The sequence below is a fragment of the Brachycentrus maculatus genome, unplaced genomic scaffold, assembly GCF_059751285.1.
Source record: "Brachycentrus maculatus isolate JH-2025_06_01 unplaced genomic scaffold, ASM5975128v1 h1tg000258l, whole genome shotgun sequence".
NCBI lineage: Eukaryota > Metazoa > Arthropoda > Insecta > Trichoptera > Brachycentridae > Brachycentrus > Brachycentrus maculatus.
In genome coordinates this window covers 1386383-1412854 of record NW_028281009.1, presented here as the reverse complement: position 1 = coordinate 1412854, position 26472 = coordinate 1386383, and the positions used below count along the sequence as shown (strand labels likewise).

At 33.1% G+C, this 26472-nt stretch overlaps 1 protein-coding gene across 1 annotated transcript in view; it reads right to left on the bottom strand.

Annotated features, from left to right (window-relative positions):
- Plc21C (Phospholipase C at 21C) overlaps positions 1-26306 on the bottom strand; it is a 33008-nt gene extending 6702 nt beyond the window's left edge. Inside the window, exons 1-13 of the mRNA XM_088265866.1 lie at positions 25773-26306; positions 22378-22524; positions 12607-12744; positions 10059-10192; positions 8936-9121; positions 6763-6960; positions 5407-5589; positions 4318-4580; positions 3493-3686; positions 2406-2655; positions 1196-1353; positions 442-584; positions 133-361 (exon numbers count right to left, since the gene is read on the bottom strand). Of these exons, the coding sequence (XP_088121992.1) occupies positions 133-361; positions 442-584; positions 1196-1353; positions 2406-2655; positions 3493-3686; positions 4318-4580; positions 5407-5589; positions 6763-6960; positions 8936-9121; positions 10059-10192; positions 12607-12744; positions 22378-22524; positions 25773-25877 (2328 nt within the window). The 5' untranslated portion in view covers positions 25878-26306. The remainder of the gene's footprint in view (positions 1-132; positions 362-441; positions 585-1195; positions 1354-2405; positions 2656-3492; positions 3687-4317; positions 4581-5406; positions 5590-6762; positions 6961-8935; positions 9122-10058; positions 10193-12606; positions 12745-22377; positions 22525-25772) is intronic.
- Positions 26307-26472: the final 166 nt, after the last annotated feature.

Below are 26472 nucleotides of genomic sequence, written 5' to 3'. Positions count from 1 at the left end.
CATAACCTGAAAATATTGTTTCATTCGATATTTATTTACTAGGCAGAATGGATTACAAAAGGAACACAGATAAGTAATAAATAATTGTAGCAATGTTTCTAAGGATGATTTTAAAGTAAAATAATAATAGACCTTCTTAAAAACAAAAGGTTCTTCTCCGTAGACAGGGTTTATTCCGTTATTGGGCACCATCTTGGTGCGGAACTTCTTGCGCACCGTGTCGGCCGGCAAGCCGTACATCTCCACCTCCACGAAGGTACCCACTCGACGCTCGGTGAGGAACTGCCCCGAGATCACTGTCACTGACACGGTCCCTGCAATGATCCCATCCACAGTCGACTCCGCAAACGGATCCAGACGTCTGTAACCATAAACCGAAAGTCAGATTACCGGACGTGGTCAGACTATACTATCGGAGGACTCTAAGGTGCCAGATATTACCTGTCCTTCCGCCTCATGAACTCGGGTTTGAGCAGGTAGCCGCTTCGCATGTTGTACTCGAAGATACCGAGGTTGAGTTGCATGGCCAAGTCCAAGGTCTGGTAGTTCAGAGCCACCAGCTGGCACCCGGCATTCCAGAACACCTACAAAAAAACAAATTACAACCAAAGAAATCACTACAAGCATCAGTTACTTTTATCATGAAACTACCAGTCAGTAAGTGACATTTCTCGGGATTTAAATATTACGAAGAATTCCAGCCACCCGGGCAAATTTTAACAAGTATTTTAATAGATTGACATATCGCTCACTCCTTTCAACAACGTCATAAATAAAAAATTCAATTTTCAGTTGTGCGTGTTTTCGGAATCCCAGAGAATGTACTATATCCCAGCAAGAGGCATATTTTTAACTAAATATTTACTCGCTACAGGGCAGAAAGTGTTGTTTTTGCATTTTGAAGAAAATGTATTGTTTAATTATTTTTTAAAAATAAACCAGTTATTTTTCAAATGGAGAAAAAACCTTTAGGTTTAACCTAAAAAGATCTGTAATACAGTAAAAAGTTCAAAAAGTGGCTTGATATTTATTTTAATAAATTGTATTATATTTTTAAACTTTAAAAACGTTCTCCTGAAAAATCACGTTTTTTGATTTATGACGTTCTTGAAAGGAGTGGGTGAGATATAGATACCTCATGAGGGTAATTTTTATTACTGGAGGAAGAAAGTGACCTCGGTTTTGTGGAATTTACCTGCGGCATGAAGTTGGAACTGTCGAAGCGCGTCCCCGCCGGGTAAACTCGCGAGAGTTGGTGCTTGTTGTAGTTCACAAACTCTATGGGTCTCTCTTTCAGCAAGGTGGTAGCTTGCTTCTCGTCAAAGGAGGACATCTCGTAAAAACGGTTCTTCTCTGGAATTATAAATAAATTATTTAATAATGATTTCAAAATAAAGTAACATATTTAATTTTTAATTAATGTTTTACTTAGTAAATACCACTATTTCTTAAAATCTACTGTGACACGTGTTTCGATGCATTCCGCATCATTTTCAAACACCGTATGATGCGGAATGCATCGAAACACGTGTCACAGTAGATTTTAAGAAATATGTAGTGGTATTTACTAAGTAAAACATAAATTAAAAATGGATAGATTTTACCACAAAGTGACTGCCAAATCAATTTATGAAATTAAAGTAACATATTTTATTTCTTCTTTATAAAACATTTACAATCTTCTTCTTTACACACAATAACTTGTGAACTTGTGGAATATACTAAACAGTCCATCGCCATGGCATATGGATATGCTTGGACTTTATGTGTACACCTCTTCTGCCTTCCACTTTCCTCATCATTTCTGGAATAGTTACTACTAGTCATGACTCGTGACTTTCCTTTGATTGATTAAGGTCAGTAATATAAAAATGCAAAAACCCTTCATTAATATTTGCTCGTGTTCATTAAAAAGTATTATGAAAAAAAAACAATACAGTTGGTGGCATTTTAAGTAAGTAAAGAAAAGTGTGAAAAAAAAATAATTGAAAAAAACTCAGATGTAATCTCAGTTTACTTAATTGAGTTTCTGATTGAAAAAAGTTTGATCAAGGTTTTTTTACTGATGTATAATCATTAATCTTTATGGCCAAAAGCTAAAAGCCTAATAAAAAAATAATAATTATTTTTATTGAAATATATAAATTGACTCCATTCCAGAAAAAATCCATTGCAAAAGTGTGTTAACACACTATCTGCGGGAAGGGTAATTTTACCGTTTCACTCGACTCATCGTAAATTGCGTGTAAGTTATTTTTATGTATGACTTTTGCGGCATCTTTTGATCTCATATTGATGTATACAGTATGGTTAAATATTATCACTTCTTTTCAGAGACGATTATCTCTATTATGAGCGAGAATCCGCCAGCAGATAGTGTGTTAAGAGTGAAACTGGTCGCTTACTCTCCGAATTCTCGAAACTGCTGAAGTGCACGGGCTGCACGTAGTTGACGAGGGCGGATATCTCGGCGCCGGCCTCTGTCTCGCGGGCCTGCGCCGCCTTGTCCGCGGCCCCCGCCACGGCCTTGTCCGGTGCGCCCGCCTCGGCCCCCGCGCAAGCGCCCCCGCCCGCCTCCGGGCCCCCGCCCTCTTCTTCCGAGGAGCTGTCCGTCTCCGACGAGGCCGAGCTGTCCTTGGAGCTCTGCCGCTGCAGCTGGACCGGTACAATAACGCAACTTATTTTAGAAACATCAAAATTATATTTGTATTTAAAATGTTTATTACTTTTTTTATTTTTTATTTATTCAGGAATTGTACAGCTTTAGATTTAAAAAAAAGTATATAATAAAAAAATAGTTACATTAATAAAAATAAAGCCAATTACACAATTCCACATTTATGTTATAATAACGATCAAAAACATCAAGAGATAAAAAATAAAATAAAAAACAGTGGGAGTGTTTGTGTGTGTGTGTGTGTGTGTGTGTGTGTGTGTGAGGAGGGAGTAAAAGGGTAAGGGTATAGTATAAAAAATAGATTTTGCAGGAAGGAGAAGGAAAGAAGAGGAAAAATACAAAATTAAGAGACCAATTATAAACACAAAGTCAGTTCAGGCAACAAATTGCATCATCATACAGTGGTTGAAAATGATGAGAAATGCATCGAAACATGTGTCATATTAGATTTTAAGAAATAGTGGTATTTACTAAGTAAAACTTAAATAAAAAATTAAATATTGTTCTCCAATATAAGGGAACAGATGTGATGCATTAAAACCCCTTATCCGCATCCCAACGGTGCATAGGGCACTGCTTCATATAAACGCAGTGTTATCTTGATCGTTTACACATGAAGGAAAGGTGATCAGCCCTCCGCTTCAGGTACTAGTCCAGGGTAATATTGAATAAATATTATAGTGAAAAAATCACTTATATTTAATTGACCACCCCCGGGAATCGAACCCGGGACCTCCAGAACGGTAGCCGAGCGTTCTGACCATTACACTACGGAGGCGGACATATGTGATGCATAGAGTAGGTATAATGTTCACCTGCGGATGTTGCTGTATGCCTATGTCCCCGTTCCCCTGGTGGATGGGTATGCCCGCCTCCTCGGTGCCCTCTGCCGCGCCGCCCTCAAGCGCAGCCGACACGGCCGCCCTCCGAGGGTGATGGTGATGATGCTTCTTCTTGTTCTTGATGATGATCTTCCGTCGAAGCAATGACGGCGGGGGTAATTCACCGCCTGGTGACAAATATAATTATTTATCGAGTTGGCATAAACCTTGCGGAATTTCATAACGTATTATTACTATAGTTCTGCAAACATCATGCGGTGACGCAGGCAACCCCAAGGGAAAACGAGTGTATTCATTCTATGTGTTGTGCGCTATTGATCCGCTACATTTTTTTTTGGGTAAAACCCATGATTTATTTTAAAAATTAAAAATAAATCATGGGTTATACCCAAAAAAATATGGTTCAGATTACAATCAGACTTGTATTATAGAATTTTGATTCTTTAATTTTAAATTAACACACTTTCACGGACGGGAAAGGTATTTCTACCTGTTCGGTCGATTGATGTTTAAGGATGGGAAGGGTATTTTTACCTTCTGCGCTGGCCTCTTTTCAAAGGCATTATCATAAGGAATTATCCAATGTTTTTTTTTATATGAATATTATATATCAATCTCTTTGTTAAGGTCTTAACTATATGTACATAATTATCAAATCCCGTCGCCAGCGCTCTGTAGGCTTAAAAAATACCTGTCTGAAATGAGTAAACAAGCTTTTACTGTTATCAGAATCGGACCTTTTTCCTGAAAATTAACTGCAAATATAAGGAAAGTAACTATAAGGAATGATTTTCTCACCGGCTTCAAGTTGGTGCGATTCAAGGGGTTTGTCGAGAAGCATCTCTCCGAAGATCTCCCTGCAGTAGTTGGCGATCTTGGCCTGCTGGCGCGGGTTGCAGTGGTTCTCGAAGCTGAGAATGACGGGCAGGTCCGAGGTCTTGAAGGCACTCTCCGCGATGGCTTCCAGCACGTCCTTGGCGCTGATCACCTGCACAAACGTGTACCCGTGCACAATCACCGGCTCGTCGATGCGCCCGTTCCAGAAGTCCAGCTCCACACACCTGCGGGAAGAAACATTGCGCCAATCAGTCTTTTAGCACTAAATAATACTTTTTATATATAGATTTGGCGTTAAATTTGTAGAATTTTATTTTAATTTATATATTAAATATTAATATCTAATAAATTGTATTTTATTATTAAAAACACATAAAATTTGTGACAATTGTTTCGCCTTATTATGGCATTTTCAAACTACTCTTAAGATAATTAAATAATACTATTCTTTAGTCTTGAAGCATTTAATATTGTAATATACCATATTTTTAATCAATAAATTGTTATGGTAAGGTTTTTTTCTCAATTGTCATCAAAACAACTCGTATACTAGGAAATTTTCGATTCAAACTAGGGTTACCATTCATTGCATTATGTTGTGATAAGTCAATGTTATCGACAAAGGGTCAACTATTCAGAAATCGTCCTGATATTTCACTGAACAAATTGAAAATAAATTCAATCCAGAAAAATCAAAAACTCTCCCATTTCATCTATGACTCCAAAAAGGACCTGATAATAAATTTGAGGAAAACTTGTACTACCATATAATTTCTTGAATTTGCAATCAATTGTTTGACAGACAGCTATAGCTGTAATTTCCTAAATGAAAGACATGAATGTGACTACAAACATTCAATGTATACCAAGTAAACTATTGCAATTTGATGCATTCCATCGGAAGCATTGATATATCATACCTACTCCGGTAAAACTTGATAAATAATAAATCTTGCGATGGCCTTTCTCAAACCACAGCACAAAATACCTTTTGTTTAAGTATTTTATGTTATTGGCTGAGGGTAAGGGAAGGGGATGAGGAGATGTAACCTGCAGCCAGCGAGCAGGCTCTGTCGGTAGATCTCCACGCTGGACTTGCCGGTGAGCTGGTGGCCGGTGAGGTAGGTGTTGTGCGAGGAGTTGATGAAGTAGTGCGCCAACGGTTGCTCCAGGTCGTCGCACAATTCCAGTTTGCTGCCCGCAATGATCGGGTTGTCCTCTGACATCAGGTACCTAGACAGGGAAGAGACAATTAGTCATGTTGAGATTCAACTACTGATAATACGCACTAACTAGTGCATAGGAACTGCATCATGCTGATAGAGTTATCTCGGTCAACACCTTAAAATTTTCATAAAAAATTGTCATGGGGTGATTGTGTGTAAATCCATCAACAGCGATGATAACCGATACTGGTTTTAATAGAAATTTACCAATCACGGTAAAATGCCTTCAGGCGACATATCGCTCACTCCTTTCAAGAACGTCATAAATCAAAAAACTTAATTTTTCAGGAGATTGTTTTTAAAGTTTAAAAATATAACACAATGTATTAAAAATAAATATCAAGCCACTTATTGAACTTTTTACTGTGCAACAGATCTTTTTAGGTAAAACCTGAAAGTTTCTTCTCCATTTGAAAAATATTTAGTAAATTTAAAAAATAATTGAACAATACCCTTTCTTCAAAATGCAAAAACAACACTTTCTGGCCTGTAGCGGTTAAATAATAAGTAAAAAATATGCCGCTTTTGCTGGGATATAGTAAATTTCCATTCAAAACATTCCGAAAACATGCACAACTGAAAATTGACAATTTTTGATTTATGACGTTCTTGAAAGGAGTGAGCGATATCTTGGTGACAATTACATGGTATTGGCAGGAAGCAACTGTCTCGGCTTGAAAATGTACACAACCAGACCGATATTGGAAGAGGCCAGAAGCTATTTTGGATAGTGCAGAATAGGGAAGCCTCTGGTCAAGCCATCTGGGGGCCAGGCAGGGCACTTGAAAAAGATATCTTTGTACATATACACTGATCTACTATATACTAATGAGGTTTTATTTATTTTACTCGCAATTTAATTAACTTGAAGTAGCGTTTAAACATTAGCCTTTTAAAATTAACACTAATAGTTTTAAAAGAGCAGTTCTCTCATCAACAAATGATAAAAAACTAAAATTTTAGGGTCTCTAAAAAATATTTTTATCAGACCATGAGATTTTTTTATCAGTTATCAAAGGAAGGTAGGGGAGATAGCGGGGTTCATAGAGAATAAATACTTGGTCATTTTGGATCACATTGCAACAATGCTTACATAACACCAAATGCTAACATCGATATATTAAATATCATAAAAATAATTTAATAGTCATCTAGAATAGAAATTGAGAAACATAATCACCTGAGGAACCCATCAAAACTCAGTTGACCTTTTTGTGCGTTGAATTTGTTGGGTTCATGCTGGTGTATGAGGTCTTTTGCTCTGGCAGTATTAGCGTAAGGGTACAGTATCTCATTCAGCCGAGGATCTCTCTGTGTCTTGTTTAAAAACTCCACCAGCTGCGATGTGGACATAAGGCGCCGCTTGGACGTACCCACCCTAAGAGGGAAAATTATCAAATAATAACAGCCTTGGTCGATTCAGCCCTCTACAGAAATAGGTTATGACTTAAAGTACTACCCTTCTTAAATTTGTTGCAATCCTTTTGGATTGTAACCTGCTACATTTAAAAAAAGAGAAATATTGGTGTTTTTATTATTTAAAAAAAATACAATTCAATTTTATATTTATGTGAGCTAAGCAGCTCATTATTAAAAATAGGTATTAAATTGTGCTAGAGTATATCACATCACCTTACTAAATCTAGTCTTTATATTTTTATATATATTGGGTTGATGCAAAAGTTTTGACCGTTTTTTACATATAATTTTTTAAATTTTTTTTTTTAATATGTATTATTTATTTAATAAATTACATAATTTCCATCAGTTCTTATAACCTTCTCCCATCTTTCTATCAGCTTATTAATACCAGTAGTAAAAAATTCCGTGGATTTTGATGCGAAAAATGAAGTAAGGGATGTTTTTACCTGCTCTATTGTATAATTTTTTTCGTCATTTAATTTTTTTTGCAGTGATCGAAATAAATGAAAATCAGAAAGAGCAAAATCTGGGAAATACGGCGGATACTTGATAACATCCCAATTTAACTCATTTAGCTTGTGTTGGATCATCATAGCCACATGTGGTCGCGCGTTGTCGTGATGAAACACTACCCCTTTTCTTTTTACCAATTCTGGTCTATCCTTTTGAAGGTCCATGTTCAATTTGGATAATTACTGACAATATCGTTCTGCTGTGCTTGTCTGATCGTGTTTCAAGAGTTCAAAACACACAATACCCTTATCATCCCACCAAACACAAAGTTTAACTTTTTTTTTGGGTTTCGGCCTTCGAAGTTGTTAATGGGGCTTTTCCAGGTATAGCCCACTGTCTTTTTCTTGTCAAGTTGTTGTACACGACCCACTTCTTATCTCCCATCACCAAACAATGCGAAAAAGGTTCATGTTTTTGTCTCGCACTCAAAGCAACGCACGTTGAAACACGATCCAATAAATTGGCAGCCGACAATGGATGAGGTATCCAAACGTCGTACCGCGAAACCATTTCCATACGCTTCAAATGTCTTAATACGGTTGTTTGGTTGGCTCCCATCATTGACACAATCTCCCTGATGATTAGACGTGGATTGGAGTCAATTATGACTTTTAACTTGTCATCATCAGACTTCAATGGCCGCCCGGTACGTGGTTTATCAATGAGTGAAAAATCTCCAGATCGGAATTTTGTAAACCATCTTCGTACCTGTCGAACTTTGATGACATCTGCTCCATACACTTCACAAATGTTTTTGGTTGCCACACTCGCGGTATTGTCTTTACGGAATTCATAAAGTAAACAATGACGTAAATGCACTTTATCGAGCGACATTTTGAAAAAATACAAGGGGTCAGAACTGTACTCTGGCTAGGCCAAAACTGAATAGAAAGTAGAGGAAAAGCATCCTTTATACAATGGAATCATAAAAAAGAAGACATTTTTCATAAATTAAGAAAAAAAATTTTTTTTACCTGGGATCATAAAAAACGGTCATTACTTTTGCATCAACCCAATATATATATTTATATATATATATATATTTTAAACATATCAAGATATTAGACCGCCTATGACGGTCGTCAGCCCCGTAAATGCCCAGACTTCCATATTCTTCTTCATCTTTGATGAGATGTCAAAAAATGATATGAAAAATAACTCCTATAATTGGAGATAATCCAGATTTGTGAACAAGTATTTGGACACACTCAAAATGTTCTTAATATGTTTTTTCACTTGTTTTTCTTATATGTTAGAGAACCCATTTCTCTTATGCTTTTGCTCCCAGTATGAACACAACCTTTGATTACATAGCAGATGACCATTTAGTAGACAGACTATTACATTAAAATAATAACACATAGTTAGTATGGATTTAATCGCCTGCCATGAAAATTGTCATGAAAAAATTGACTCACAGTTGTTCGAAGACTTTCTCCACTTCAGATCGTTGGGTGAGATTCTTGTAGAATGTGAAGAAGTCTTCAAACTGGAACTTGGAGGGTGAAATAGTGTCATTCTTGCCAGAGGGAAGTCCCGAAGCATCCAGAGCCTTTTCCACCTTTTTCCTATCATCTTTATTCTGCGCAAATAATCTGACGATGCTAGAATGATATTCACAATAAATATTACATGACAATTCAGTTTTGAGGTAATCATTATTGACCTTGACCTAGTCTGTATTAATTGATAAGCAAAGAGATAATGCTACGAGTATCTTGATGACATAATATTATAGTATGTTTAATGCCGGTTCAATTAAGAATGATGATGTTTATCATATGAGAGGTTGGAAAATGAAAAATCATAAAGTCATGTTACCTCCATTGCATAACTTTTTTATTCTTTTGTCTCATGGTATCGACTATCTGTGTTTAGCAAAATAAGCACAGCCATCAAAATTTGATCATTAAATTTTTAAAAAATAAATTTCAGAATGATTACTGGTTTTAAAAAATAATATGTTGACATGATGACTAATATCCAATTTTTTAAATTAATATTTCTTATTCGTCTTAGTCGCTCCTTCCTGACTCAACGCTCCAGCGAATAAACAGGAAGAATACAGGCACACAAAAAATAGCAGTTAGTACTTTAAGAGTGAAAATAGTATATTTTTAAAGAACAAAAGGTCAAAGATAATGAATAAAATAATGGTGAATGCTGAAAATTGTAATGAATAATAAAAAATGTGTCCATTTATTTGGAGTGGGTTTATAATTGAGTACAATTTTAATTAACATAGGTTAACATTAACTTATAGAAGTTTACAGTGAAAAAAATTGATTGTCAAAAGGAATATACAACTTCCCAAATTTGAGTAATATGTTCATTCAATAATGGGTAGAATGATGAATATCACAAAGTATATTAAATCATTTAAACTAGCCAATGTGTAATTTGTTAATGAAAACTAGTCATAAATGTTCAGTATTCAGAATGAACAAAGTAGTAGTGAAGAAGCAACCCTCGGGTGAATTTGTATGATTACCCTCGAGTTGATTACAGAGAAGCCGTATAGAGGAGGAATCATGTACTCACTTCTTGATTGGTATCTTTCCGGTCTTGTCAACAACTAGAGATAGTTTGGTGTGCACTTTCTGTAGGAACATGATGGTGGAGCTGTTAATGAGGCTGAGGTTGTAAGCGAGCCGGAAGATGGCGTCGGTCCATTGCTGCGCACATAAATTAATTACAATCTTCCTCATTTTAACAAGGAATATCTGAGAACTCAAGAAAATAGAGAGAAAAATTTAATTATATGGTTAATAATATTTTCATAAAAAAATCAGTTTTGCATTGGAAATAATAACGAATCAACCAGTTATAAAACAAATTAGCGGATTTGTCAACCAATTTAATAGTGACTTTAAAATTGTCACAGGCGCAACCTAAAAACTGTTTTACAAAAATTCCAATATTTAACAGTCAGTTAGGAAAGCTCAGGTTGGATTCTTAAGTGACATTTTTTGTGTTGATCAGCATTTAAAAAGTAATCGGGGATGGTCAATACATGGAAATATATTTAATAATGGACTATTAGATAAATAATTTAATTGGGTGTTTATTGATGGTAAATTATTATCAATTGATATTTTTCATTTCTGATATTTATAAATATAAATAAATATCAAATTTAAGTCCTCCATTGCTTGCATGTAATATATTTAGTGTTTTTATTATAATAAAATGTAAACACTGAAGTTAAAAATTATTATTATTACTAGTTATTTACATATTTCTTTCAGAATTTTCTGAAGCACATCAAAGTTTTACTGGGCTTTTTTATTTGCAAAGTAATATTTGTAGGACTCCAAAAATAAAAATAGTCACTATTCTAGATGAAACACATATAAAACAAATGTTGATAAAACCACGGTCAAAATTCCAAAAAATACTGATTCAAATAAAACCAGTATTGCTAGTTTACCTTAAAATAAGACAATACAATTTTGAAAGAGATCATATCCAGTATAGGGTACTAAAGAGTAAGAAAATAAAATTTGAATTAGGTCTATCAAAGGGGTAGATTTGCTAAGAGACCAGATAGACAGATATACGATTTCATATAATATAAAATAAGACATAAAGTAATATAATAGATACAATTTATCAAATAGAAATACTTGGAATTTTATAGGGTGAGCCAAAAAAGATCCAAAAGCAGTGCCATTTTTCTATTTCTCTGTCCAGTTCAGTTCAAGTTCAGATACCCACAATTCAATATGGAGACATGAACCATAAAATCAAGTCTACTTCTTCTTCTTTTTCTAGGACTAAGTCCTGTCATTCTCCGGTCCGCTCCTGGGATGTGGAAGACCAGCTATCCTTCTATCATTTAGGTGGTCTTCCTGGGGGTCTGATCCCGCCTATGCTGCTGTCCGCTGCTATCCTCACCACTCGATCCGAACTCGCTCTTCCCACATGATTTCTCCAGAAACGTCTTCTTTCTCTTCCCCATCGCACAACATCTTAAACATCGCAGATTTTTCTTATTTCTGAGTTTCTAACTGTGTCGCGAAGTGTTAGGCCTGCAATGAGTCGTAGAGTCTTCATTTCTGATGTCCTAAGAAGGCTTTTTGTTCTCGCGGTGTCGGCTCTTGTTTCCGTGCCGTATGTCAAGATCGGTCTTACGCAGGTCTTATTGATCCTCACCTTACTCTCTTTCAGCAAAAAATCAATTAGTAATGTTTAAATTTTTTCATGAGCATCTTTTATCAAATGTTTCGTGAATCATATAGAAGTTTGGCAATGTAATATTGTCAATTAGCCGCCCAGATTGACCGATTTGATACCTTTTTGTGGTGCTACCCGCGACTGATGTGTCAATCGTTCATGTTCTTTTGCCGATCTAGTGAATATACCAATATTTAGATGGGAACACTGTGCCACATCCTAGAAAGTACCCAAGAAAAAACTTGCACCCATGCCAGAGGTGCCCATTGGCTGGATATAATTTTTCATAATCAGGCAAAATGAATTTTAATGATGATAATAAAAGATATTCATCGCATTTTTGAAGATTTTTTGTCAAACAAACAAGTCATTCAATACTTAATGGCTCACCTAATATTATTTTTTTTATTTATAACTAACCACAAGCCCTTTCACTTTTTATTTGATATATTGTATCTAAATATATTATGGAGTTCCATCAAGATATTTCAACAAAAAATATCACAAATATTCAAAAGCTCAAGTGGTTTTGCAGGCTTTTGTATTTCTTTTGAATTTTTGGTCATAATTTTCAAAAGTATTCTTCTTCTTTTAACCCTTATCCGCACTCAATGGTGCATAGGGCACTGCATCATATTGATGCAGTGTTATCTTGATCGTTTATTACATGAAGGCAAGGTGATCACTCCTGCACTTCAGGGACCAGTTCAGGGTAACATTAAATAAATATTAGAGTGTAAAATCATTAATATTTATTTTCAACCCCTCTGGGAATTGAAACCGGGACCTCCAGGATGGTAGCTAAACACGCTAACCATTACACCACGGAGGCGGACAAAAGTATGGAGAAGAAAACTGTAAAAATCTAAGCGAAATCAAAAAAAAAGTTGATAATGCAATATTGTCCACATACTTGCGCAATTTCCTTTTTAGTGCAGCAGAAGTTGATAAAAGTGAGATTCACAAAGTCGGCCCCGTAACATATTGTTACGGTCTTCTCCTCCAGGGTGTCATGTGACCCCATGGTGACAATCTGACGCAGCTTGGGATCCTAGAACAATCAAATTAACGCAAAATATTCACTCGATTCCAATGTTATATTGGTGTATATTTATGCACATCACAGTGTACATAATGAATGTAAAAAATAAATATCATTAAAAAAATACTTAATAATAAACCATTACCAATACAGCAATAACACAACTCATTTTCATTGGTAATAACACCTTTCTAATTTTTTCAATATTTCTTATATCATTGAAAAATTTTTATTGTAATCTGTATTTTCATGGATTGCATTTTTGAAAAATTAACATATTTTTGTGTATATTGTAAATAAAGCAATATATTCATAAAAAATATGTTAATTATACGAGATATTACAAGCAGAAGAGTGATGCTTATCAGTGAAAAAACGGAAAACAGTCGAATGCCATTAGAAACAAAAGGTTAAATTTCTATAGAAGGTTTAGGTAAAATAATTTATTTGGAGAAAATGACTTTTACATTTAAAAAACAAAAGTCTCATATATGTTTGCTTGAAGGTTTTAGAGACGTAAATATTATAGATCCACCAAATGACATTGGAGGTATGTTGTCTCCCATACATTTATTGCCATACTCATCCAGGCAAGGTTATACGCCTCGCATATACATATGTCTGACATTACTTCTGAAAGGATAAATAAATGTCAACTACACAGGAGTTACGAACATCTAGTCAAATGAAATTATATCCTAAATAATAATAATTATGTGTTTATAAATTTTACAACATTTTGAGTGTGTCCAAATACTTGTTCACAAAATCTGGATTATCTCCAATTACAGGAGTTATTTTCATATTATTTTTGACATCTCATCAAAGATGAAGAAGAATATGGAAGTCTGGGCATTTACGGGGCTGACGACCGTCATAGGCTGGTTTAAGTGATCACTTTACACACGTGTAACATTCACCAATTCTACCCATTATTGACAACCACACTACTCAAATTCTTGGAAGTTCTGTATATATGAACCAATTTAGAAACCTTGTTCTTGAATCACTACATCTCACCAATAGATGTCTCTAGTGGAGTTCTAGTGATTCAAAAACAAGGTTTCTAAATTGGTTCATATATACAGAACTTCCAAGAATTTGAGTAGTGTGGTTGTCAATAATGGGTAGAATTGGTGAATGTTACATGTGTGTAAAGTGATCACTTAAACCAGCCTATGACGGTCGTCAGCCCCGTAAATGCCCAGACGTCCATATTCTTCTTCATCTTTGATGAGATGTCAAAAATAAAATTTATAAAATTTTCTTTTGTTTTGTAGAATTATTAATTTGAACATTTAACAAGCATCATTGAATATACCATATCATTCAAATTTGTACCAAACTGTAATAACTATCTGCCCCCATAGTATAGTGGTTAGCACATTTGGCTACTGTGCTAGAGGTCTCATTCGATTCCCATGGGAGAGTTATTTCGTTACAACATTTATTTAACAGCACTCAAACGGTACTTGAAGCGCAGAACCGATCACCTTGCCTTCATATAATTAGTGATCAAGATGAAACAGCTTTAATATGATGCCTTATGCACCATTAGGTGCAGATAAAAATCAGAAGAAAAACGTAGTATTAATGTATCTTTTATATAATATGTAGGTATAAATAAATAAATTATAAATAAATTAAGAGAAAGATAAATATGAATATATTCTCAACACAACATACAAATACGGTAATGTCCCGTCCCCACTTGATTTACAATTATATTTCTATATTTTGTTTGTTGGTGGAGAACAGTTTTATCTATGTAACACATCAAGGAGGAAGTTCAATGCCCTATTCATATGAACATGTTATTGAACTACATTTTCATTTGATTTTTATGACCGCTTTCAAAGCGTTATAATAATCAAAAATAATATTAGGTAAACTATATGTATCGTTGTTTAAGAACTGAAAAAGAAAAACAGCGACAATGTCTAGGGTACTCGTGGTTATATACTCACGCTTGTAAAAGCTTGTGCAATGAGTATGAGTTCTATGAGATAAAAACAGAAGCAAAATATAGACCAAAATATTTATTTTCATTAAATAAATGAAAAGCGCAAAATTTTATGTGCATTTTCAAATTAAATTAAATGATATTAAAACATATAATTGCATTTTTTGTACGGAATTTTACTTGTACTAAGAAACATATATGAAAAAAACTACAATCAAATCAAAATAAGTAAATCATTATGTGCAACAAAATTTAATTTAATGGATGCCATGACGGAAACTCGGCCAAAATAGATTCAGGTGAAAAAAGTAAACATCACAAGTAATTACAAAATCTGCGTCATGTCCGGACATCAGATAATGGCACTATTTTTTAAATACTAACTAACTAACTAACCATCACGCCGCTGCTCCGCAGGGGTAGACAGAGAGAATCGAACGCCACACCACTCTGTCTTTGCAAATATTCTTCACCTCTTCTACATTCATGCATCTCCTCATACATACCCGACGATTATTACGACCCTGACTCCTGACCCGGCCGCTTTCAAGTATTTGACATACCTGATTGTGCCAAGTTTTCCTCGGTCTTCCTCTGCTTCTTTTTCCAACTACATTCGCCTCATAAATTTGATTAACCGTTCTTTCCTCACTCGTTCGTTCCACATGTTCAAACCATCTCAACAAACCTTTCTTAATTTTATCGATAATGCTTATCTCAGCCTTGCATTCTTTCCTTATTTCATCATTCGAACATCTATCAAACATCGTTTTGCCACACATTCGTCTGAGGATTTTTAAATACTTATGTCATTATTACGATATATTCAAACACTTCAACATAACACTTCTTCCTGATAAACCTAAGAGGTTGTGTTTAAAAATAGGGATGAAGAGTGTGGGAACCAAAAAATCTGACTCATTAACCATGGACCCTCATTCTAACTCTAATTTGATAGATAGGGCTGATATCTGCATGAATATTTTAAAAATAATTTTCACAACATCCTTATCACTGTATAGCGGTACTTGAACGGATGAGTGCCAAACACGCAACTTGTATGAAAATCATCACAACTTATCTGTTAATATACAAAAGCTAATATTTTGTTAATAACTAATTAGAATCTGTAAAGACTAGGATAATCCTTATCTATGCCATAGTAAAACAATCATTTTATATCGTGAGGGAGATTCATGTATACATTTTTTCATCAGGGGAGATTTATATATCTTTTTTTCTCTTAGGGTTTTTTAGGCAGTAAACTTTTTTGAGTCATTTATACTATTACAACTTTTTGAGTGTGTCCAAATACTCGTTCACAAAATCTGGATTATCACCAATTACAGAAAAAAAATTATACTTTTGACTGATTCTTTGTACCACATTGTAATGTTCATCGCCACTACCTTTTTAAATGGTGTATAGGGCAGTGTTAGGTTAATGTAGTGTTATCATGATCTTGATTAAGCAAGGGTAATTACAGCAGCAAGAAAAAAATAAGACTGTTATATTGATATCAACCTAACTTTGTGCAGGCTTAGTTTATTCCTATCTGACTCCCTTTTATGTTTACTTTACTTCTTTCTGACTTCTTTCTATGTTTACATTATTTTCATATAACTACTTTACCCGTACACAGATTGTTCAATACAAGAACTTATCTAATAGCTTCTGAATGTTGAGTTATTCCTCATGCGAAATCTTATCATAACTAAATACCAAGGATTTATGACAGTATTATTCATTAGCCATACCATAGAAAATAAGACTTTCTGAACCGTCATTTATGAGATCGAGGCCATTTCAATAGAGGTAGCATAATGAGATTGACAAGAATGTTCGATTTAAATATTGTAAATAGAACTTTTAATTTATTTTATTTATTTACTTTTATATGTAGGTGCACAAAATACGCATATCGAAAGTCAATAATAATAAAAAAACACATTTTAAAATATATTTAGAAAAAAGTAAGGAGAAAATATGTTTTTTTTGTTGTTTTTACAAAAGAAACAATAGACTTTCAAAATAGGAATAATTAAACTATATTTTTACTATTAATGTGTAACCAGATTATCAGGTAATCAGTGTGTAACCAGATGTTAATAATAATAAATCCCTTACATACAGTGCATAGGGCACTGCTTCATATAAACGCAGTGTTATCTCGATCGATTACACATGAAGGAAATGTGATCAGCCCTCCACTTCAGGTACCAGTCCAGTCTAATATTGAATAAATATTAGAGTGAAAAAATCACTTATATTTATTAAACCCCCCTGGGAATCAAACCCGGGACCTCCAGAACGGTAGGCGAGCATACTGACCATTACACTACAGAGGCGGACCAGATGTTAAAATAAAAATAAATTATATTAAAAAAAATTAACAATAGGCGCCATTTCACAGTTATAATTGTGATTGTGACGCACTCGCTCGCAAACAAAGTCACATCCTTGGAGGACCACTACTGGACTCCGAGAAGGTTAAGCTCCTACCACCAAGACAGGTTGTGAGTTACATGACACACGTAAGTCTTGGGAGTTCTCACAACAACAAAAAAAGTCACAGTTGGGTAGACATTTCAAAATTAATTGAAGGGCTTCAAGCCTTACCGATTGCAAAATTAAAATACGCCTATTAATTTTCAATAAAGATGTCATAGCATTATTTGATTCAGCCCCCTATGTGCTTTATTGGATGTAGATAAGAGAGAAAGAAGAAAAAGACAGTGAAAAACTCAGCTATATCTTTCATTTAATTTATAAAATTTTATGAAGATTTTTTTACTGTTATATCTACTTACAATTTGATTATTTTATAAAAGCAATTTATATAACTAAATTGTAATATACATATATGTACTTATACATCGTATATAATTTAACAGACGTTTGAAGTTTATAGTTTGAAATAGTGCTACCAAGAATTTAGTTTCTAAGTAATAGGGTAACTACGATAGTCAGACATTATTGCTGGCAAACTTCAGTGATTAATTTTCTCTGAGAAATGGTAATATGTAGTTTGAGCCGAGTGGCAATGTACACAAAATGTGTTTATAGGACTAGAGGTACATGCACATTGCACATACCCGTATGCTGCGCATATATTGAACGGCAGTCACACTTGCAACTACTCTATATTTAACACAGAATGGCAAGGACAGCCTTGACACAAAGTGTCTATTTAGCTGAGACTCGGAATTGTGGATATGACAGGTTTTTCATAACTGTCCAGTATAGAATAAAATAACAACTGTGTAGTTTTTCCCACATGAATTTTATTTGGTCAGCCAAAATTCATGTGGAAAAAACTACATAGTTGTTATTTTATTATATAAAATGCAGCTCCACCAAAAAATGTCAGTACAAAACTTGAATCTAATAAAAACTGTCCAGTATGTATTTCACAGTGTCATTTCACAAATTGACAATGAAAGACCACTTTCTTTAAACACTTAATATTAGGCTTTAATTTTAAATCATTAAAGAAAACACTGGTTTTTTTACCACATGAGTTTATTTATGATTACTAGTTTCGGAAACTAAGCTTCAATCTTCACGTCTAAATGTAAACTGAATGCAATATAAGTTTATATTTCGGTAGTGCAAAGGCAAAGGGGTATATCTGTCTCAGACCAAATTTTACAGGAGAGCAAGAAAAAACTTGTGTAATTAAATATTTTTTTCGGATGGCATATGTACATATCTTAATAAAACTAAATAAGTATCGCAACTATAGCTATATCCTTTTGCTAGATTATGGAATACACTATTTTAGACATTTTGTGGAACAAACTTAGAAAATGAAAAATTTGACAGGTATACCCTGCCGTTACATTACACTACCGATTTAGACCTGAAGATGGAAGCTTAGCTTTCAAAACTAGTAGTCATAAATAAACTCAAGTGGTAAAAAACAATGTTTTCTTTAAAAAATTTAACATGTCTTACCACAAAGTAAATGCCGAAACAATAAATAAAATAGGCTTTAATTTTGTATAAAAATGGAAATTATTACATTTTTGTTCCTCAAAAATAAAATAAAATAAAAACATAATTTTTAATGGTAAGGGCAACAAGCATACCTTATTTAGTATAATGCAGCGCATTTATTTTTTTGGCAAGTGACATTTGTTTTGAAATTGTTTTGTAGTGACATTTGACAAGCATGAAGGGGTTAATAGAATTATTATTTGTGATAAAAATTAAACACCTAGAAAAATGTTAATTAGGTTTGATACGACTATTGCATAATAAAAATAGTTCAGAAAAAAAACACAAATAACTTGAATGAACGATAATAAACTCTAAAACTGAAGTAAGATGAAATATTGATATTGCGAGAAACTGAAATGCAAAGGATTGAACTAATGGTTTCCACAATCTTATTTTGGATATGGATGCTATTCAATCAAACAGTGCGGTTTAAAAACAGAAAAAAGTCTCCGCACCGAGCCGAATTTTAGCATTCGGTTTTTAAAACAAAGAAGAAAATTCATTGAAGAAAGCATTCCTTTTCCCATATGCTTTACATTAAGCGCAGTGGGTAATATTTGCCTAACAGGGTTGCCAATAAACCTGTTTACAGAAAATCATTAGCAAACAAAGTGAAACATAGATAATACGCTCACCGTAAAAAGGAAAATATACGGCCAATTGAAATTGAATGAGGTCATCGAGACTCTATATAAGGAAAGAAATGTTGCGGGTATATTTCCTGGCATAATTACTTTACTCTATTCGTACTTCTGAGAAATACAGGTTTAGAAAGAAGCCCTTTTTTGAACTTCTGATATTAAAATAAACAAATGCAACAATTAATATGTATGTATATATATGGAAAATAATTCAATAGCTATTATCATACTCCATATGACGTGGTATTATTAGTTATTGGTCACATTTACTAAGCAATTACTATTTTACATGAATAGATGGTATCAAAACAGATATTGAGGAACAATTCATTATAAATTAACCATTGCAAATCAAACATGATTGTGGAAAAAATATTGGATTTAAATATCAACCACTTCATGCTTTAGGATGGGGGTAGCGTTAGGTTCACATGTTAGAACGAATGATACTCTTGAAAAATGTCAAAAGATTTCCGTTGAGGTGTGGAAGATAAAGTAACAAAAAAAATCTACGTTAAGGCCCAGTATTCTATAAACCGCAACTTAATTTTCTTTAAACCCAGGTAACATTTGACGTAATTGAATTTTTTCCTTAAAACACCGTTTTCGTATGGAAATGATAAGTTTTTCTTCGAAATAAATGTATGGTTTTGAAAGAAAAGATTTATTGAAAGGTAAGGAGTAAAAAATATATATAAAAAATTTTTTTTGGTATATATTCTAAAAAAAAAAACTCTATTATGTATTCTAAAAAAAATTGGGCATGAACTGAAGTCTGGCTCTCAGCGTTGCCGGACGCAAACTGAATTATATTATTGGGAGTAAGGCCTTAATAATTTACCATTATTTATTACTTACAGAAAATTTGTGTTTTATTTTTATCTGAAAAATATTTAAAGACCTACGATTGGCTGTTTAATTTAAAATATTCTTTATAATCCACAAACTAAACATATTTGATGATATACCTATTTTAATAATAAAATAGGCGATATAATCTTTTGCATTTAAATTCAGAAACACTACCTTATTATAAAAACATTCAGTTAATCAACTCCTAATTTATAAAAGCGAACAAAATAATAAATAGCGCTTGGATCATTTATAATCAAATAACCCCAAATTCGTTTGAAACTGTTCAGAATATTTATCATTCAAAGTCACTTATCACATACATAATTAAACTGTGTTTATCCAATTTACTGAAAGACCACTAACTCTTGATGTTAATACTAATCTTCCGAAGCTGCCAGTTACAGCCCTGAATATAAACACATCAAATTAAAATAAACATAAAGGAAACAGATGTCTGTGTGTGTGGTTAGGAAGATAAATGCTTCAGATTCAATTAGAATTTACCAAATCATCAGTCTACCTACTTCCTCGTGACAATGATCTGAATAACACAATTTACATATTTGTCCACAGTAAACATTATCTCATGATTATACAACAGTTTACTCAGAGAATTATATGAAGGTGTTAGATATATAAATTATTGACTAAAATAAAATAAACAAAACACAAGTAAAAAGATATACTATTACATAATATTATTCAGGAAATTGAAAAAAGTTTAATAAACATCTATCATTTGAACTCATAACAAAAGCAACTGTTAAATTGACTATGGGGAAAGAGAATAAAATATTATTTATTGTTTCGGCATTCACTTTGTGGCATGGCATAATAAAATTACAAATAAAACATTTCTTTTTTTACCACTTGAGTGTTATATTTTGTTACTAGTCTCGGAAGAGACAGATGCTTCCGAAACTAGACGTAACATAATACTTAAGTGGTAAAAAATATGTTTTTATTTGTAATTTAGAAAGAAATATAATAATAATAATAAAACCCTTATCCGCACCCCAATGGTGCATAGGGCACTGCGTCATATAAACGCAGTGTTATCTTGATCGTTTACACACGAAGGAAAGGTGATCAGCCCTCCGCTTCAGGTACCAGTCCAGGGTAATATTGAATAAATATGACAGTGAAAAAATCACTTATATTTATTTTACCCCCCTTGGGAATCGAACCCGGGACCTCCAGAACGGTAGCCGAGCGTGCTGACCATTACACTACGGAGGCGGACGAAAGAAATATAGTTGTTTTAAATTTCTACTCAATGTTACAAATTTTGCTTAGCATAATGAATGGGATATGAAGCGACATAACTAGATAAATGATCATTTTTATTAGATAAGGGTGGGTTGGGGGGGGGGGGGTGAGTATCGGCCTAAATTGTTTTTTTTTTAAATAATATCGGAATACACATCTTGGAGTCTTAAAAATCCCTGTAAACTAAAAATGAATTAGCCTCCTTAAACAGAAATAAAGGAAAAACTGGTGTATTGAATAAACATTATTTCAATTGTACAAATCGACCAGCTTATATTCTTAGCTTAGTCTTCATTGAAGTAAAGATGTACTTTACTGAAAGTCTAAACATTGGGATGAAAATTGCTTAACTATTTACTATAAATATTACACTATCAAATAAATTGTGGAGCCGCAAACTGAAGATAATAAAAACCTTTAGTGGAAAGATAATAATCAAACTAGTAAGTTAGTATACATTAACTACAAATCACCAAAATAAACATATTATATGCGTGTGCGTGTTTAAAAAGATTTATTGTGAGGTCTGGCTTATTGGAGTTTATCCAATTTTTCCCCCATTCACAAACAGTGTGCATTAAAACATTTTATTTTATCCACTATTATGCTGTATTTCAATCTGCCCGGAGAGCAATAACATATTTCTCGACACGGCTTTCAAATAAAAACCCCAACTGAAAAGGAACGCTCCCACCTTAAGTTCCTAGAATTTCTAGTCTCGGCCTGTTTTATGATGACTGTAAATCTGGTTTATTGCACATTAAATACCATTATCTAGTTGCATGATTGGTCACACCTGTGTCTAGGATTTAGTAGGGAAAATAAAAAGAGGATTTTATCACGTTTAGTATGTAGCGATGATGTTACATAGTAAGTAATTTATTGAATTATTATTTCAATTAGGAGACTTACCTTTGGTATTTTTGCATACTGCCCCGTGCGAGCATCTCGTATGGTGGCGATGTCAAGTAAGTCCACCTCATGATTTTGGTCCACCCAGTAAAGGAAGAAACCATTTTGATCAATCCGCAATGTGACTGGAGTTCCCGTACCAGAATCCTTAAGTAGAAGAGAAAAAAGTCATTACGCTTTCTATAAAAAATATCGTAACTCAGGCGGTCCTCGGCTTTCTTAAAAATGTAAATCAGTCTTGATGGACAACATACGAGCATATATCTCATGTACAAGGAATAATAGAAAAATACAGCATGTTAGAGACTTTTAAAAAAGAGAAAAATAGAAAATTAATATTCAACAATTTTAAGAATTATTAGTCCCGCTTTGCAGAATATTGCTCAATATTCTGCAAAGTGTACTTATTGTCGACAACTTTTCAAAAGTTTAGTTGTGTGTTTAGAGGTGTACATTGTAATTGTATTAAATTATCATCATTGAATAATGAATGAATTTAGGTCACTATAAGATTTTAGAAGTTATATTGAAGAGCATCAGAAACAAAATTTTACGCAACTGTGAAAACCTTATGCGCCATACGTTAGGTTAGGCAGTAGCAAAGGTCATATTTTAACTGTACAATGTTGTAATAATCCAAGATGTAGTGCTGCTTTAGGCAATTTATCAAATTAACTTATTCATTATATAAATTCACAGTTGTTCAACAGATAGCACAGCATTTCCACTTGTGACACTCCATACACTTCCTTAATGATACTAATTAATTAATAATTGTGAAACATACCAATATTATTAAAATATTGCTAATTTTGTCAAATAATTATTATAATAAAAAACTTTTTCCATTGGATTTACTTTTGTACACATTTCAGAAATCAATTATGTACAAAAGTCAAGGACCGCCTGTATAATACAAATAGATATATGTATGGAATCTAGTTAGTGAGAAAAAATATAAAGAAGCATTTTCTCAAAAATCATTTCAGTTCTTTTACCTTTAACGAGGTTTTAAAATTGGAAAGTCATTGAATGCAGTAAATTGACACGAAATAGTGAAAGAAAACCTAGAAGAATTCTCGCAATAATGTATGTATGTCAGCGTTTACCCTGCCAAGAATATTAAGATGAATGGAAACGGTTCAGCAAAAGTTTGGTGACAATCTAATTTTGGTAGAATTCCGCAAAATTTATTTTCAAACCAATGTGAATCACTTATAATATATTACCAATGACTTATTTCCCCCGCATGAGCAACAATATTAGCTTTAAAAAAAATGGCTGCTTGCCAAAAATTGGTGTATTACAATATTTCTGCTCAGCAGTAGACATTGTAAAAATTTTATATTGTGCTAATAATATGAGGAATTGGAGATTGTAAACTCTCTGGTAGAGGGTTAAATGTAATATTTACACATAGCATAAATTCTAAATTTCAAATTTAAAAATTTATAGTTTTCAAAACTGAATATTAAACAAAAATAAGTTTCAGTATATATCAATTGAAAATCACAATCTAAAAAGACTGGCAAACATTTGCTTTACATAAATGGAGATTTCAATAGTACTATGTGTATATTATGCAGTGCTCTAAGCGCTTTTAGTTGGGAATAATAAAATAAGTCATTTATATTGTCAACCAGTATGGTTGTGGTCCTAAGGTAAGCGTCGCAGACTCATAGTTTCTGGGTTTGAGTTCGCTTTGCCAAAATTTGATTTAAATTTTCAATAATGGGCTTTTTAATATTGTATGAAATTGAGCGTTTGTGTGCCTAATAAGAACAAAACTGTTTATCTTTTCATTTAAATCTAATAATACCCAATAAAAAAAATATACCATATTATACAATAATAAAAAATTCAACAAAAATATTAAATTATAACACAATATCAACCGGATTTTTCATTATCAGAATAAATAAACACACTCAAGTAATTTTATTTAATCATACGTTTTTTTAATTCAGTATTAAATTTAACAAAGAATCTTTCATTTAATAAAAGAGTATTCCAATTTTAAGAAAACGCGCTTGGAAGAGTAATATAAATATTTTCTGCCATTTGTAAACAGATATAAGTAAATATTGACTATAATTCTATCAATATTTCCCATATGTTTAATATCACTCTAGCAAAGCTATCAAATGGTATATCAAAGAGAGATAAGAAAAGTATTTAAGCTAAATTAACCAAGCATTGGTTTTTAATTATTCTATTATAAAATAAAAGGAATGTAACAAATATAAAATGTAAATCGAGTATTACATGTATTACAGAATACCAAATGTAATATTACGTATTATTACAAGTATAGTATTGTAATATTAACTATTTTAAGAAATAAATAATAATAATAACATACCAAATAAATATCAGAGTGAAAAAAATACATATTTATTTTGACCCCACTGGGAATCATACCAAGGGGATTGTGCACATTTAATAAATGTGTTAAAACTACACTAGAAAGGCAGATAAAAATACGCATTTGAGATTGAAAATATAATAAAATCTAGATTTGTGGATAAAAGATAATAATAATTTTGGATAATTTAGATTTAGATGAAATTAATGATGTGCATACATGTCATGTTTTCGAGAAAATAATATATTTACAAACATAATTATGTTCGATATTTTTTTCATTGTACGGGGAGCAAACAAGGGTGAATAAGTTTTTGCTCCAATATTAATTTTATAAATCCTGAACGGGTATCTAAAGCAAAGGACTGATTAGCTCACCTTCATCTAACTAATAATCGAGTTCACACTGCATCAATTAAATGCAGTGCCCAATGCACCACTAGGTGATATTTTATTACGATTGCATGAATTGAGTATATAGATCTAAACTCATTATAATTTATTTTTTAATGGGTTTTTTTTTATGGAATCATTTTAAATTACAAGCAAGAATCAATTTTGGTTTATAATACTCCAATTGTTCATTTGTAATATTAAAGAAAGCAGTAAATCCATTAAAAGCTTTAAGGTGTGTGTGCTCCCCTTACACATAACATTTTTATTTATGAGAAGACCGTAAATCATAAAATACCCGTAAAATCTCATTCACTTGTTTCAGAAGATTTGTAATACAGCGTTGCTCAGTAGTGAGAATTCCACAAATATTGTTATTTTTAATATAACATAATATATTTATAACATCTATTAGTAGTAGTTATTAATGAGAAAATTTAAATATGGTTTTATTTAAGTTAATTAAGATATAAAAACATTTTGTTTATTCAATGGAACATTTATAATGTACATATTAGCAATCCGAGAAACAATGATTTCGAAAAGTAAAAAATGAGTGAAAAGGGAAAATGATCCGCGACAAAGGTATAACAAGTGTTCCCCCTTCCCCTTTAGTTTGTTTGCTGAAGAGCACTTACCTCGTCCCACTTGATGAACTTCTCGCCGTCCTGAAGGGGCTGCGACACTTCAACAGGTCTCAGCTGAACCGGAACACCTCCGGAACTAGAGACCGCTACTGCCATATTCACTTTAGATTTATTCTCAGTTTGTCGTCATCGGTAAATTACGTACACTTCAATGAAAAGCTAACATTTTACCTGACTGGGTTGCGACCCGACAATAGAATACATAAACCGAGAAATAAACATACATTCCATATATATAATCGAAAATGTAACCTTTTCAGTTTGAGATCGAAGCTGTCATTTCGATTGGTATTGACAGAACACTGGAGGCTGAGCCTCAATCACACCCCGCAAGTTACCAGTACACTTGTCTGGAAATGAAACTGTTTATTAATTGGCTGTAGAAGTGCACGCCTAACTTTTCACCCGTAACAGATTTACGTAAAATAATCCAAGTCCCCATTGTCACCAATCACACAGGCGAGATTGAAAACACGGGTCGCGCCGACGATTCCATTTCATTTTGTGAAGGGTTGTCAGTAGTTGTTATCAATATTCCCACTACTACCTACCTACAGATATTGTGCAAATACGTCATAGTGTTTATGTGGAGGTGCGTAAGTATAGGTACAATTTTCTAAAGTAGCCCACTCACTGAACAGTGAATAAACATATATTTTTTTAAATTTTCATTTTGTTGTTTGCATTTATT